This window comes from Trachemys scripta, chromosome 9 (genome assembly GCF_013100865.1).
Source record: "Trachemys scripta elegans isolate TJP31775 chromosome 9, CAS_Tse_1.0, whole genome shotgun sequence".
In the NCBI taxonomy this organism is placed as follows: domain Eukaryota; kingdom Metazoa; phylum Chordata; order Testudines; family Emydidae; genus Trachemys; species Trachemys scripta.
In genome coordinates this window covers 25,258,978-25,274,060 of record NC_048306.1, presented here as the reverse complement: position 1 = coordinate 25,274,060, position 15,083 = coordinate 25,258,978, and the positions used below count along the sequence as shown (strand labels likewise).

At 46.7% G+C, this 15,083-nt stretch overlaps 1 protein-coding gene across 1 annotated transcript in view; it reads left to right on the top strand.

Moving 5' to 3' along the window:
• Positions 1-15,083, top strand: part of EFNB1 (ephrin B1) — a 128,812-nt gene that overhangs the window by 101,046 nt on the left and 12,683 nt on the right. Inside the window, exon 3 of the mRNA XM_034780620.1 lies at positions 9,779-9,871. Coding sequence (XP_034636511.1) covers positions 9,779-9,871 — 93 coding nt within the window. The remainder of the gene's footprint in view (positions 1-9,778; positions 9,872-15,083) is intronic.

Sequence of the window (15,083 nt, the reverse complement as noted above, 5' to 3'; positions counted from 1 at the left end):
TTGCCCTGTTTCTTGCGTAGGAGAATGAACTAGTTTAGCGTACCAGGTCTTTCCTGTCTCTGGATGTTGAGAAGATCCTACTTTCTTCACTCTGCAGCATCTGTATTGAAACTTGATGGTGCAGTGACTGTTTCTGCTGACCCATTTCTTTAGTCAGTTTCCTTTTAACATCTGCAAAAAGGGTTATAGTTGTCAGGAATCAGTTCCAAAGGGCAGCTGCCAGGTGCTGTTCTTGCAATGGAGACTAGAGGGACAAACTGTCTGGGAACCTGTGTGTGTGCATCATGCATCTTTAGTGTCTGCTCAGGACAATGGGAGAGTGCAGAATGTAACTCAAGTCTGGCTTGCAACTACCTGCTTCAGCCTGGAGCCAGTGCCAGCTCAGCACCGGCTTTCACTGCATGGAAGCTTGGTCCGTGATTAAAGATCTGAAAGTTCAGGCATTTTAATCCAGGAATTACATCTTCCTAAAGGGAGCCCTTAAATGTCAAGGGTTATAGTGTATAGAAACCTCTCAGGCCTGTGGCATCCCTGTTCTGAGTCTGCGTGCACTGGCCCGTCCAGAGCCTTCTAACCTGAGAAATACTATTTGAATCTAGGGATTTTTAATCTGTTTTGACCAAGACAAGTGCAGACTAGTTTACAGCTTTTGTCTTTTGAGGTGCCATAGCATTTTCAGTAACTGGCATGCCAATCACACACATTTCTTTTTGGGTCTGTTCCAGAGCAGAGATTCAAACCTGGGTCTCCCCCATCCCAGGCAAGTGCCCTAACCACTGTGCTAAAGGCTATAAGGCGATGGTAGCACCATCAGTACCATCACTGCTGGCCATTTTGTGAATGGCCAATTTATTTGGGTCAAATTCACAAACAGTTTTGAGTCAACCAAAACTGCATTTTTTATTGTTGAATAAACTATTCATCCAAAATTGTTTTGCCCATCTCTAATTGCCACTCAGTGAAGACCCCTCTCTGTTTGAGAGGCACCATGCCACTGGAAGAAAGAGCACCAGGGGGACCTTGGCAGCTATGCTTTGGAGTGAGATTTCTAGGCTAGGTTTGGTCTGTAGCATCTTGCCCTCTCCCACCAGAGTTCATCTAGGTGCAGGCATCAATTTAATTTCAGGCTATTCCTTTTCAGGTGCCATCCTGTCCAGAACTAGCATGCTCTGGAATGCTTGTAGTCTCCCCTGGATTAGATCAGACAACTACCTCTGTCTTTGCTCTGAAGGGGTAGATCTACAAGCATTGCCTTTGTCAGGCTGCTTCTTACTCAATGGGATGTTGCAGGCTGGGATCTGAAGACCCCCAGCCTGTCTGTCCATATTTAAAATAACAATAAAAGGCTATAGTCTGCTCTGTTTAACATACATTAGATACAAGCCTTTGTCACTTGCTGAGCTGCTGATGCTAGCCTTGAGTATGGAAAGCTTAGGGTTTCCAAGTGAGTAATGAGGCAATTGCATCTTGAGAGAAATGAAGAATTTGATGTATTAAATGTAACACAAAGGCTGCCTGGTGCAGTTCCGGATTAGCCTTCTTGAAGGTGACAGAGGCTCTTGGTTACCATACTGATATGGGGCATGTAAAAAGCTAAGTAGATGGAAGCAGAGAGCGAGAGGGGCTGGCTGATCTTTTCCTTAGATTCCCAGACTGGAAAGGGATGGGCAGGACTGGTACAGATGAGGCACAGGGGCAGATGGGGAAGGTGGGGGGAATCTTAATGGGTGGGATGGGACAGAAGGAACCTATTGCTGAAACAATAGACATCTGTGATGATTTAGTAAAAGTGTAAAGAGAAATTACTAGACAAAATGTGTTGGTTCCACTTCCCTCTGGGTGTTGGTGAAGGGCTGGTCTCCATCTTGTTGCCTTGTCCGTAGCTCATTAGCTGCCTCGTATAGGCAGAATTTCAATCCTGAGTCTCCCAGACCCTGTGGTTACAACAAAACCACAACCCAAGTTCTTCTAGAGGGTTTTGTCCTTGTCTGGGTGTAGTTGGGAGTCACGTCTTTCTTTTTTTAAATTCCCCATGACGCGCTCTCGCACTATTCAGAACAACCAATGGAGGGGGGAGGGTGCAGGGAGGCAGTGGGGTTGCTGTGGTGCAGCTGTTTTTTCCCTTAACCATAAGATCAATAGACGCTTAGCATTGGGGAACCTACTTCTTATGTCTTAGCATCTGGCTAGATAATGGGCTCTTTTCTTGGAGTGTAATTGCTCCAGCCTCCCCTTCCCAAGCTGCAGGGCCACTTGTGGCTGAAGAGCCTAATGTTCCTACACTTGGAGCTTCTCTTAAGCTCTCTGAGGTGGGAGCTCATCAGATCTTACTCTGCCGGGGGCGGGGGAATCACCTTTTTAAAAAGAAAAGAAAAACATTGTGACTGAAAGCAAAGGCCCTAACTGAAGGCTATATATGTTGGGAACACACTTCTGGAGAAGAGGAAGAGGGATTGCAGAGCCAGATTGCATATTGTATCTGTGCTGTGTTTGGCTGCACGTAGCGTCAGGCTGTTGTACACAGATGGCAGAGTATTTAAGAATAATAAAAGGAAAACTGTTTGGATTTGCTACAGTCTCAGCATGTTGATTGTGCATTGGGGCCCAAATCATAACAGAGACCTGCTAAAGGGAATCAGGAGAGAAATCAAACATCTTATTCCATCCAAAGTTGACCAGTTAAAAGACCCTTGCGTCTGTCTGCCAACAGGTATGCCTTCCATGGCTTCAGATCCTCCAAAATCAAACTGTTGTACACCGTTTAAGCATTTACACTGGAGAGCAGGACATGACCAGCTGGAATGAGGGGGCCCAGGGAAAGGCGCTACAAAAAGGACATTCCTGCTACTAGTACCTGAACACAGAGGAAGAATCCTGTGTATCTGGATTCTCCTCACCTCCACCTGGTATGTTAATACCCCACATACGAGCCAATTGGTGAGCTTCAGCCATCTCTTGACGTTCTATTTGCCGTATGCTTAGGAGCCATAAGCATGCTCCACCAACAGCCCAAGCTCTGCTCACAGTTCTGTATTAGCTGATTGTTTCTCCTGAATTGATTAGCAGTGATGTAGTTAACAGCATTGACATTACATTCTTATCACTGGGTCTGAGAGTTAACTCTCCCTTGAGATGAATGGAGACCTCTAACAACTCTCAAAACCAAATGCTGAACTCCCTTTAAGTCCATGAAAAGAGAGTTTGCACAGTGGGGGCTCCCACTCCCTGCTCTGGCAAATGAAGGAAAAATCCTGCAGAAATTGATGTGGCTAAAAGAAAATGCTGGTATGGCCAGTACCACTAAGGCTGGCTTTGCTGAGCTCCTGCTTATCCTAATTAAGGGACTTTTCCTATTGCAGCAAAAAACATGGTGGGGCATGATACTAATCCAGTCTCCTCATCACAGCTGCTGCTGCTTTGGCTTGCGGATGTGGCACTGATAATCTTGTGGAGAGAGCATGGTGGTGATGCTCATCACAGCAGGGCCATACAAACACACCATGTAGTTGAATGTCTTACACGACTTAGAAATATTCTGTGGTCTTCACTTCTCTGCTATAGCACTAGCTCCTTGTTGTGGTTTACACTGGCAGGTCAGATTGATCTCCTCTTACTGGCTGCTGATGGTGCTTCTTAGGACTGGAGTGGGGCGATTCGGGCTCTGGCTCCTGCCTTCACCATGCCTGCCAACGCTCTCTTTGGTTCCAGAGAGATGGCTCGCACCCATCTTTTCCGTGAGCCTCTTTCTCTGTCAGGAGCCGCTTCCGTGGCTCTGGTGGGTGCCGTCTGGTGCAGCTTTCTCTGGCCATTGTGCTCCTGTATCTAAAGGGCTTTCACTGCCTAGATCTAAGGACCAGAGTAGAGCACCCTATGAACCTGGATGGTTTTCTCTGTAATTGGGTAGAAATCAATGGATGGAGAAAGGTATCCAACAGTTTTAAATTTTCTGTTGTTTCTAATCCCCCTTTCTTCCCATAAACCAGTCACAAGGGGGGCAGAGGAAAGGAGTGTTCCTTGATTTTTATCTTACAAAATATCTTGCCTTGTGCCCACCAGAGATGAACTGACTGCCATGGGTGTATGGAATACAGTTTACACTTGCTGCGTTCCCATAGCCCCATTGCTTGTAATGGTAGGCTAGGGTGTGTATAGTTTCCTATATATGAAACTGTTTTAGAATTGTGCTCTTGGTCAATAGTCAGTTCTATTTTTATTCTGGACCCTAGACACAGCAGGGTGAATGAGTGTGCGGGCATCTTTCCATCCCCATGGCATCATGGAGTCCCTAAAGGTGCCCACTGACTTGTCCTGTGGACCCTCCAGCCCTCTAAATAGGGTAATTGTCCTGTCTTCCCACAACAAAGGGGGGCAGTTCAGGATTTGTAGATCAGATGATTTCAAAGAACCCAACTTCTTTTTGCTGTTTCTGAGGAGAAATTAACAGCTCTCCCTAACTCGCCAACACTGTTCTCTCATTTGCCTGCTCGTCAGTTCAATGAAGAGTACTCGTTATGGGCCTGCTTGTCTCACTAGTGACCCTTTGTTTTATTGGGAACCCTGTCACTCCTGTGTGTGGAACACAGGATGTTATGTGTATGTTGATTGTAATTTCCGATACGCAAAGGTTGAGTGACAGAGTCCTGTGGTACCTTATAGACTTAACAGATGTATTGGCTTTCGTGGTTGAATACCTACTTCGTCAGATGCGGTTGAGTGGTGGACTGAGTTGACAGTTCTCAACATGGATAGTAAATTGGTAAAAGTGGGCTAGAGGCCAGTAACACTGATTATCTGCTTCACATTTTCTAGAAGAATTTACATGGCAGGGTGAGAAGGTATAGAGAGAACCATCTCTCTCCTTGTCCCCATAGGTGCTGGGACTGGGGGTGCTGCTGCACCCTTGCCTTGAAGTGGATTCCATTATATATAGGGTTTACAGTTGGGTTCAATGGCTCTCAGCACTCCTACCATAAAAATAGTTCCAGCATCCATGCTTCTTCTGGAGCTACTCCTTTGTCCTGACAGAGGAATTATCTCCCTAAAATGCTACTGTGAGGAGTCTGAGTTCAGGGCCTGACCAAGAGATGGAAATAGTTAGCATGGTTCTGAAAGGGAAACTTCCCCGGCCCTTCCATCCAGTTGACTTAGGGCTGATGGTGACAGAGCCCCCAATGAAACTAACAGCCTGTGAATCCCAAACACACAGTGAAATAAGACTTCAGGCAATGAAGAGTTGGTGGCCTGGGAAATTGGTGCCACAGGAGGGTTATCAAGGCACTCTGTGGCTGGATAACTTTCTGATCACTAAAAACATTTGTAGCTATTTCATATTAAGGAAGTATCTGATCACCTGCTTCAGAGCATCAGCAGATTCCTGTGGGCTCATCAGGCAGTTCCCCTTCTCTGTGCAAAGCATTGTGCTGTTAACTAGGTACACTACGGAAGGCCTGTACCTTCCTGTGAATCACTGGAATCCTCTGACCAAGGCACCAGACTGAACAATCCTGGAACCCTATTTGTTTGGGTCGGGTCACTCAGAAAGAGACCTTGTTTCAGGCCCTTGCTGCTACCCATAACATCCTAGCTGAGACAGAGTCAGATTTGTAACACTAAAGATTCCCTTGCATTCCTGATGCCTTTATTCCAGTCAGCCACATGTAATCAGTTTCCTGTGTTTCCCCTTAAAATAAGACTCTTTGTGCTACAGAGGGAGAGAAGGGCTCAGGCCCAAACCTCCTATCCTGTTCTTTGACTATTAAATATGCCATGGTGCTCTGTGCAGGAGTTAGGGATGGGGATTAGCCCAGATATCCTGGCCAAATTCTGTTTTGCACTACGATGGCGCCGTCCGTATAACAGACAGGTCGGGGATCAGAAGGCAAAGGTGAAAAGATCCATATCAAGGGACTCCACTTCCCACCCACAGCACCCACTCTTGGAGGGCCAGGATTATCCTGGGGCATCATTCTAAATTCAGAGAGACAGCAGTTTCTCTTTTGATAATTATATGGTGCTTGCTAGGATTGTATACAGTCTAATCAAGCTCCTAACCACACATGACCCCCAGTCCTAGCCACAACACAGGCAGGCATATCAGAGCTGCTCTAGTCACGAGAGGGGGCTCTTGAGCATGTTGGTGTGTCATTTTCTCCTCCATAACAGCAAGAGGTGTGTGCCTTACTTCACTCCCACAGGAACAAAAGAGACTTAAAATCTGCATAGACCATAAAACAAAAAAAAGTTAATGTGAGTTTAACTGACTTCTGCCCTGAAATTATAGCCATTCTAATCCATTGGGGCTCTGAGTTTACATTCTTTGATGCACAGTGTGTAATTATATATGTATAATTTACACTGTGCATACACACGTTCCTATCACGCATCTCAAGGAGTAAAGGGAATTATCCACCAGGGGCAGAGGAGGCGATGAAGGGCCCATAAGCCTTAAGGATGAGGTGTGGGTGATGAAGGGCCTGGTTCAGGACTGCTTCCTTACCATGGGAAACATTGTCTTTTTAAGTGGCCCTGACGTTGCTGTGTGCTGTTAAACAGCCACTTTCTTTTCTGCACTCAGAGATGAGTGTGTTCAAGTGGTCTGTAAAGTAATTTCTGTGTGTACTGTACTTTATTGGTATGAAATGGTTGCAAAACAAAAAATAACCAGCAAAGCTTTATTCCTGGCAATAAAAAAAGTCTCCCAGATACTTTTATTTATGATTTGCACTATGGTAGTGCCTGTAGAAACCAACCGTAATTGGGGCCTTATTGTGCTAGACACTGAAGAGATATATAGTAAGATACAGTCCCTGTCCCAAAGAACTTGCATCTAGGTAGGCAAAACAGATAAAGGGTGGAGAAAGGAGGTGGTATTGTCCTTGTTTTACAGATGGGGAATTGAGGTACAGCGAGATCAAGGAATTTGCCAGGGTGTCTCAGCCTATGTGGCCGAGCCTGAGTTCTGAACCCAGATCTTCTCCATCTCAGTCCTGTGCTTAACTAAAAGACCACCCTTCCTGACTGCGTGCTGAATTGTTTATGGTTCATGTAACCCTTCTGTCCGTCAGAGTTGGCAGCAACAAGAGCCGGGTTCAGTATCTAGGGGTTCCTTTTCAATAACCCAATAAAATCTGGCTCGAGCCTCCACCCAGTGACCTGGGACAATTATATACCACCACCCCCGGGCGCCTCTAAGAGGCAATACTTCCCCTCTCGCAAGCACATTATCTGAGTGTAGCAAAAGCCTTTTAATAAAAGAGGGAAACAATGCAGCATTATGTTGGGGAAACACCACAAACAGGATTCATAACACAAACCATGAGCAAAAGACCCACCCCAAGTAAGTTTGGCAGTGTCCTTTTCCCCTCAGGGTCTTAAGTTCAGCAACCCAACAGTCACCCCACCCACAGTTTCTATCCTTTGGTCAGTGCAACCCCGGAGTTCAGAAGTTCATCTCCCAGCGTGGGTGGAAGGTATGGGGGCACCTTACATAGTTGGCTGCTCAGGTTGATTGCGACGCCTCTCTGTGGGTTCTGCTACAGTCTTTCACCACTAGCCACCCAGCTGGCTGCACCTCTTCGCTAGCCACTCACCAATATATCTTCAGGCCCCCAAACACAGCTCTCAGTGATTTCAGCTCTTGGTGAGTGGAGCCTCAGTGCTGGTGCACCTGGACAGTCCTCTTGATCAAAACCACCAGCCCAGCAATTTCAGCTCTGCAGCCTGTAACAAGATTCCTAATGGAGACAAAATTAGCTCTGTTATTACACAGTGGAGAGAGAAGGGGTCAAATTGATGTTTAGGGGCTTCAGAAGGGGCCCCCACTTCTATGTACAAATACTTGTTCTGAATCTCTCTCCTTTCAGTGGGCTTTGGAATCCATGTCCCTTGCCTAGCAAGTGCTGCTTAGTTGAGGGTGAGTCCCTCAGTCATAAAATGCCAAGTACAGTTCTTCTGTCCTTGATTCACATAACCAAGATAACAACACTTTGTTACTCCTGCCCCAATAATAAAGAGACTGGGGATCCCACAGCAGCCAAAGTGACTATTTGGGCAAGCAGTCCCATCATGCTAGGCAAGGTGGGTGTGCCCATGCAAATGAGATCAGCCCCTGAAGTTCTTTTCCACAGCTCACCACCAGGGGAGAGCTCATTCTGACTCTGCTTACACTTCATGTGTGGAGTGGCTCCCCCAATCCTCCTTAAAAAAAAAATTAAAGGAAAAACTTGGTGTAAGAATAGCATCTACTGTGACATGCTCTCAGGTAAACATTTTCAGGGCTGTAAGTCCTCAGGCTTCAGAGCATAAACTCAGCAGCAGCTGGGGGCAGGAAGAAATCTCCCCTCAGCCTTTTAATATGGGTGGGAAGAGGTGAGTGAGTGTGAGTGAGAACTGTCTCCTTCCTCTGCGGCGTCTCCTTGAAGCCATGCTGCACAGATGGACCAGTCTTATCGAGTGACGCGAGGAGGAGGAGGGATAATCAAGTTATAGACAGACCATTGGTCTGTGCTGCTGTAGCAGCCCATATTCCAGACATCATCTGAGCTCAGCAAGTGCTGCACTGTGCCTCTTGGAGGAGAAGCTGCTATGGGGCTGGAGCAGGGGAATGGGTCAGAAGGGGACACCCTAATAAGGAGGGAAGAGATGCCTGTAGACCCTATTCCATAAGACGGCTGGGGTCTGTCCATCAGCTGCCACAGCTTTTCTGAGCCGTGGCAGCCCCTTTAAGTGTTAGGCTAGTCCCCAGGCTGCTCAGAAAGCCATTAACCAGCCTTAAGAGGGGGAGAGCGACAGGTTGGTGAAAAGAACATTTCATGTTTTGTCCTCATGGGGTTAACAAGCTCCCTATTAAGGGGAGACAAAGTGATGGAGAGAATCTCTCTGGTTTATGGCTTGGAAAGTTCAGCTTCCAGAGCATTCCTCTCTTCCAGTGCCCTGGCTGCCTCTCTGTAGCTTTTATCCCCATTGTGCTGTGGCTGTGGAGTGGGAGCCTTGGCCTTTGTCAGATTTGGTCTCTCTTTTTCCCTTGGAGTACAATCTAATTAGCAGCTCAGCAACCAGTTCAAGCAGCAGGATAACTATTTTAATGGGCTGGAGGTTTGAGAGAATGGAACTGGGGGGCGGAGCAGCTGGGATTTGGAGAAGACTAGAGTTCGGTGTATTAAACATTTACTGTGTGTTCAGGACTGTAGAATGAGGAAGCCCATAAATATCCTGACCCAAGGCTAGAAGTGGGGAGGGAGGTGAGAACATTGTGGAATGAATGCACACATCAGGAGAGAGATGGAAAAACTGTTACTAGGACTCCTATATAATTCTATTTTGTAGCCTAACTGGCTCCTGCTCTCAGGAGGTTTTCCTGATATGTATCCTGAATTCCTTTGTTCAGTTTCATTCTCTTACTCTGATGTTTGTAAACAGAATTTTGTGATGGTAATGTTAGGAGAAGCCCTCGAGGTTTTCCTTGGGACCTTTCTGAACAACTAGCCTGAGGTGACCAACCATTGAATAAAGGTCTAAAGCACTGCATCCCACTGCTTTGCAAAGAGAACACAGCTGAAGAGACATGGAGCCCCCTGTGTTTCTGCAGAGACACAAGCAATCATCTTTAAACTGCTCTCCATTCCTTTAGGTTAGCTCAGCACAGACATGAGATCAGAGTAACTGTTGAACCACTCTTTGGGGTGCCATCCCCATGTTAATCTATGCCTCTTTCCTTGCCTTCTTGAAGACCCTTCCATTTAATAAATGCTCTTTAACCGAGTCTTCTTTTTCCCTGCAGCCACTTCCAATGGGACTCTGGAAGGCCTGGAGAATAGAGAAGGTGGAGTCTGCCAGACACGCTCTATGAAGATTGTCATGAAAGTGGGGCAGGGTGAGTCACTCCAGTCCTCTAGTAGAGTTTTCCCATTGGACATGAAATCAGTATTGAAATGAAATGTGCTACGTTTTACATAGCTGCCTAAGCCTGCAGTCCAGACTTGCTGAGAGAAGTACTAGTGAACCCTTCGTGGGAGCTTGACAAAGTACCATTGGGACAGCCTCAACACTACAGGAGGCTTCTCATGAAGGGACAAGCTGGGCAGGACTGAAGACTTGGTGTCTTTTGCTTGAGTTGTTTATCCTAATTGTGACATCTTGTGGGGAATGGGTGAGGGAGGAGCTAGTTTGATGTCTTTGTATTTGATCACTAACTTATGTTGATCAATTTTATAATAAATGTTACAATTCCCAGAAGCCTTTGGCTCACTTGATGCTGTAAAATACAGGTGATGTTGATGCCCTTGGGTTGCCCCATCTTTGCTCCAGGCATACTGGAGAAACAGAGAGAGAGAGAAGACCTATGAAGTCCCCTGTAATCCAAGGGGCAGTGCAGAGTTGTTTCCTACACTTTATTTTCCAGTGCCCCAGACTTGACAACTCTGGTTGTGAACACTCCCTGCTCCAAATTATTAGAATGCCATTTAGATAATAAAGAGGATTAAATCATTTGAGTTTAGCAACCAGTCGTGGTTCAAGATTGTGAAGCATTCATGGCCTTGTCTGGGAGAGCCCATGTAACAGATATTCTGATTGGCTGCTAATGGAATGAGCTGTTTCCATCTAATAATTGAATGTTCCATCATTACTTTCCCACAAGGGGGTGGTCTCTCCAAAACAGAGATCTATTTGGAATTATTTTTTTCCCCCCTTTGGTGCTAACACTTTAGAAAGTTCCAGCAACTTTTTATAGCAACCTCTTCCTCTCTAGGCCCAAAGTGGGGTTACTGGCTATAGTCTGGCATGATGATTAGAGAGAGCAGGGCATCTGTTGTTTGAGCAGTGATGTTTCCCAATTGTTCAGCAGAGTTTGAGTTTTAGGGCCCTTTTTTGGCCAACATTTGTGCACACACAGCATTATGAGCCCAAGTTACAGTTAAGTGTCAGTTCCACCCCACCTTGGTTTTATGACTCCGCTGGAAACTAGCTCAGACTCTGAGATGGATGGTCAACTGAAACTAGTTTGTTCTGTGATAAGGCAAAGTCCTCCAGCTTCCTCAGTGCAGTACATAAAGGGAGTTGCCGTGTTCCTCATTGCTGGCAGAACAAATCTGAATGTTGGATGCTGCAGGTCTCTCTAGAAATAGCTGAAATTGTTTAGCCTGTGCTGAACTGGCCTGTTCTCAGTTCCTGCCTAATATATAAACTAGACACAACTTTCAAGTCTGAACTATTCTGTTCCAAAGTAAGACAGCAAAAACTGCTTTCTGCAAGAAAATCCAGTTCTTAAACTAAAATGGGGCCTTCCTATCTCTCCCTACCTGCTCCATTATTGAACTGAGAGAGAGATGGCCATCAGAAGAGAGAGCTAGAGATCAGGGGCTTTCCCTCTGAAATAGTTCTAAGCAAGGATCCCTCAAACCTTAGCAGGCAAAAGGCACATTGGCAAGTTGCTAGAAGCCCAATAGTTACTCCTAGTTTGCATAAAACGGAATTTATTGCAACCAGTCAGGAATACAGATCCTGGAAGCCATATTGCCCAGACTAAGAATTGCATTCTAGCAGTTGCAATTTCTGCAGGCCACCCTCAAGGAATCCATGTTCTGCAGATAGCCGACCCAGGGAGCCTCAACTAGACCCTTTGGCATTCAGTATCAGCAGTTCAGGTGACTACGGGCAGAAGCCTTATCTTCTCTGTGGGATAGATCCTGAAGGTGATAATGCATCTACCAACACAGTGCACTACATGCTCATCAATATTAACAATGAAGGTGGCTGTAGGTCTTGTTACAAAACCCACTGCATTGCAGAGGGCCCTGGGCACCCAAGGCATAGATGGCTGTTCCCCCATTGACCCTCCTTTGAGCAGTCCCCTGCATATTTGTAGGCAATATCAGTCTGTCATTTTGTTGCCCTGGACCCTTCAGTGTGTGCAGGGGAGAGCGATTTTGCCCCTAATACTAATGAATTTCACCTTCTGTGCTGTGAGATATTCTGGGAGTGATATCACAGCTTCATCTAAATGACATTTCTGGAGCTGCAGTTTAATTCCAAGAGGTACCACATGGCCCAGCCTCCTTGGCCTTCCATGAGCTTTCCCAGTGCATGCTGGGATTCTACAAGGAGGTCATGGCTCCTGGCATGGAGAAGGGGCAGCTGTGGGAACAGGGCTGAGGCACCGAATTCTTTCTGACATCTGATGCTTCCTTGGGAAATGCCCCCAGAATAAGGGATTGTAGTGCAGCCATGACCTGTCTGAATCCTTTAACTGTGCTCTGCTGTGTAATTTTTTCTGATGGTTGAAGCTCTCTGAAAACATTCTTCTGGGCCCCGGTGAAGCCACAGGCCTGACTCCAGCTCACTCCGTGGATGCAGAGCTCATAATGGCTGCTTTTCGTTATTTTGTTTGATGTTTTTGGAGCAGTATTTATAACAAAAGAAAAGGAATAGTGCTGCTGCCCTGGAAAGTTAGATTCCTTTTTGTTCGCTCAGCTGCCTTTGTTGGAAATATGCACAGACCCATGCACTGGCGCTCAGAAGGAATCTTAAAAAAACCAACAACAAAAAACTGTTTCCCCCAAAGTACTGAAATGTTCCAAGCCTGTGATGTCCCCGAACTCCTCTCTCTCAGCCTCCCGATGCCTCTGCCCTCCCTTAAAGACAGTGCTGCTTTATGACTGCCCTTTCGTGTGTGCTTTCTAGAGTGATGCCTTTCAGGCAAAGAGGCAGACAAGGTCCCTGTCCTGAAGAGCTTACACTCGAAGTAGAAGACAGCAAAATAGGGGATGGGAGGCAGCAGCCGGCCACTGCCTGAAGCTGAAGTTAGCATATGGCTTGTTAGTTCCGTGGTTTTCATTTGGCAGTTAGTCTGGTTCTGTTGCCTGTTTTGTTAATGCTCCTTTGAGGAGAGGACTAGCTTTGATGTTGCTATTTCAGTAACTCCTGTGGGTTGGCCTCTTTCCTTTCTGCATCATGTCACACTTCCCAGACCAGGGGAGCAGCAGTAACAGGAATTGCTCCTGGTTTCGCACACTCAGTCAAGTCTCATGCATGCCTTTGGTCTGCTTGTTAGTAGAGTGCCAGCCAGAGTAGGTGAGGCATCTTTGCTCCCTGTGTTGTGTTTGATGTGGTCACTTTACAATGTAAAATTGGGCACATAATCAGATGGACATGAAGGGGAAGGATGGGGGATATGGCTGCAGCTAGGGTGAAGCTGGTTTGTCTGTATTGCCCGCCCTCCACTGATGCTGAACAGACCATTGTCTTGCCAACGAGGCACCAAGGAAGCCATCTTGTTCTGCTCTGTCAAATGCCCTCCCTGCTACGTGACATTTTGCTACTACCAGGGGAGCTACTTGCATTATTCATCAATGAGCAACAAATGCCTTGGAGATGGCAGGAGGTCTCCCAGCAGCACCTATGACAGGCTCATTTCTGTGTGATACTCACAAGGGTTTAAAACTCCATGACTATGTTAAACTGGGGTGGAGGGACATATTTATTAGCTCCCTTTCTGGGGAGGGCAAGAGGGCAGCCAAAATACCCCAGCTTCAGGTGATTGTTCCTAAACCCTAGGTGGAAACATTTTGGGGGAACAAAATACCTAATGGCGCTTGTCGCATATTGTTAGTGTTTAATATTAAGGCTTTACTATGGTCCAAAAGGCCCATGGGCAATGTGCCCACACAAGCTTCACCCAAGTGGTTACAGTAAAATGCAGTTTGTAATGTCCAAAGAGGAGATCCTGGTGCATATAGGATTCATCCAGGAATCTACCTCTGCTTCATGTTTATCTGACTCACTGCTGTTTCTGCTCCAGTACTTCTGGCCTTGAAGGGGATGGCAGGATTTCCCACCCACCAAGCCAAGGGTATTGCCTAAACTCCCCCAAACTAAAAGCTATTCAGGCAATGTCACTCCTAATGGGCTTAAAAAGAAACAGATTGCCGGCGCTTGTCTTCAGCTTGTCTCTCTTGCTCACCACTGAGATTAGAGGTCTGAGGATATTATGCAAAAGTAGCACAGGCCTTTGGCTGAGGACGGAGCATTATCAGCCATGATCTGCAGTGTCCATACTCTCTCTCTCTCCAGGCTCCATATCAGATTCAAAGTCTCACTCTTATGCTTGAGGTCCTAGCCCAACCTATGTCTTGTCACTGGTCACTTGCTTGCCCTCCTATTTGGACCCTCTGCTAATTCTGTTTCGGTCTAAAAATTCCTTTGTGCCGTTTCCCAGGCTGTCCAGGGAATGTTTTCTCTGAGTCTTACAACACGCAGCCTCACTCCCCTCCTGCAGATCCCTCCTTCAAACCCAGCTTTGCTCACAGGCCCTCAGACAGTGACCCATATAACAGATTCTACTCAAGCCAACAAAATTACTTTAAATATGGCAGCTGCTGCAATGCTCCCTGTGTCACTTCAGCAGCCATGATCACATTTCAGCTTTGTGCGCCTTCCTTCTTTGCTTGCTGTTGTTTTCCCAGCATTGTGTCTGCCATTCTCCATGTAGATTGTAAGTTCCTCAGGGCAAGGCCTGTGCTGCCAGTACTGCAGTGTTCTGCAGCACACTGTACATGTCTAGGGCCAGGCTGTACAATTGTATTACTTTTGAAAGGAAGCTATCCGTGGTCGCACTTAATCTAATGGAAATGCCTGCATTCTGGCAACAGATAGGAAGGATCTGACTCCTTACTTCCCCGCACCCTCCCATACAGGGCCGGCTCCAGGCACCAGCTTCTCAAGCAGGTGCTTGGGGCGGCCGCTCCGGAGAGGGGCGGCACGTCCAGGTATTCGGCGGTAATTCGGCGGACGGTCCCTCACTCCGCCTGGGAGCGATGGACCTCCCGCCGAATTGCCGCCGCAGATCGCAATCGCGGCTTTTTGTTTGTTTTGTTTTGTTTTGGCTGCTTGGGGCACCCTGGAGCCGGCCCTGCTCCCATACATACACTCTTCCCACAAAACTCTGAGCTGCTCCTATCTTCATCTCTATTTGGTCACCTTTGACATGTGTAGAACACACTGGTCTAGTTTCATGCCTGGTGTAGCCCTCTGAAGTCAGTGATGTTACCCCAGGGGTAGCTATGGCCCAGTCCAGGCCTCCTTCTGCA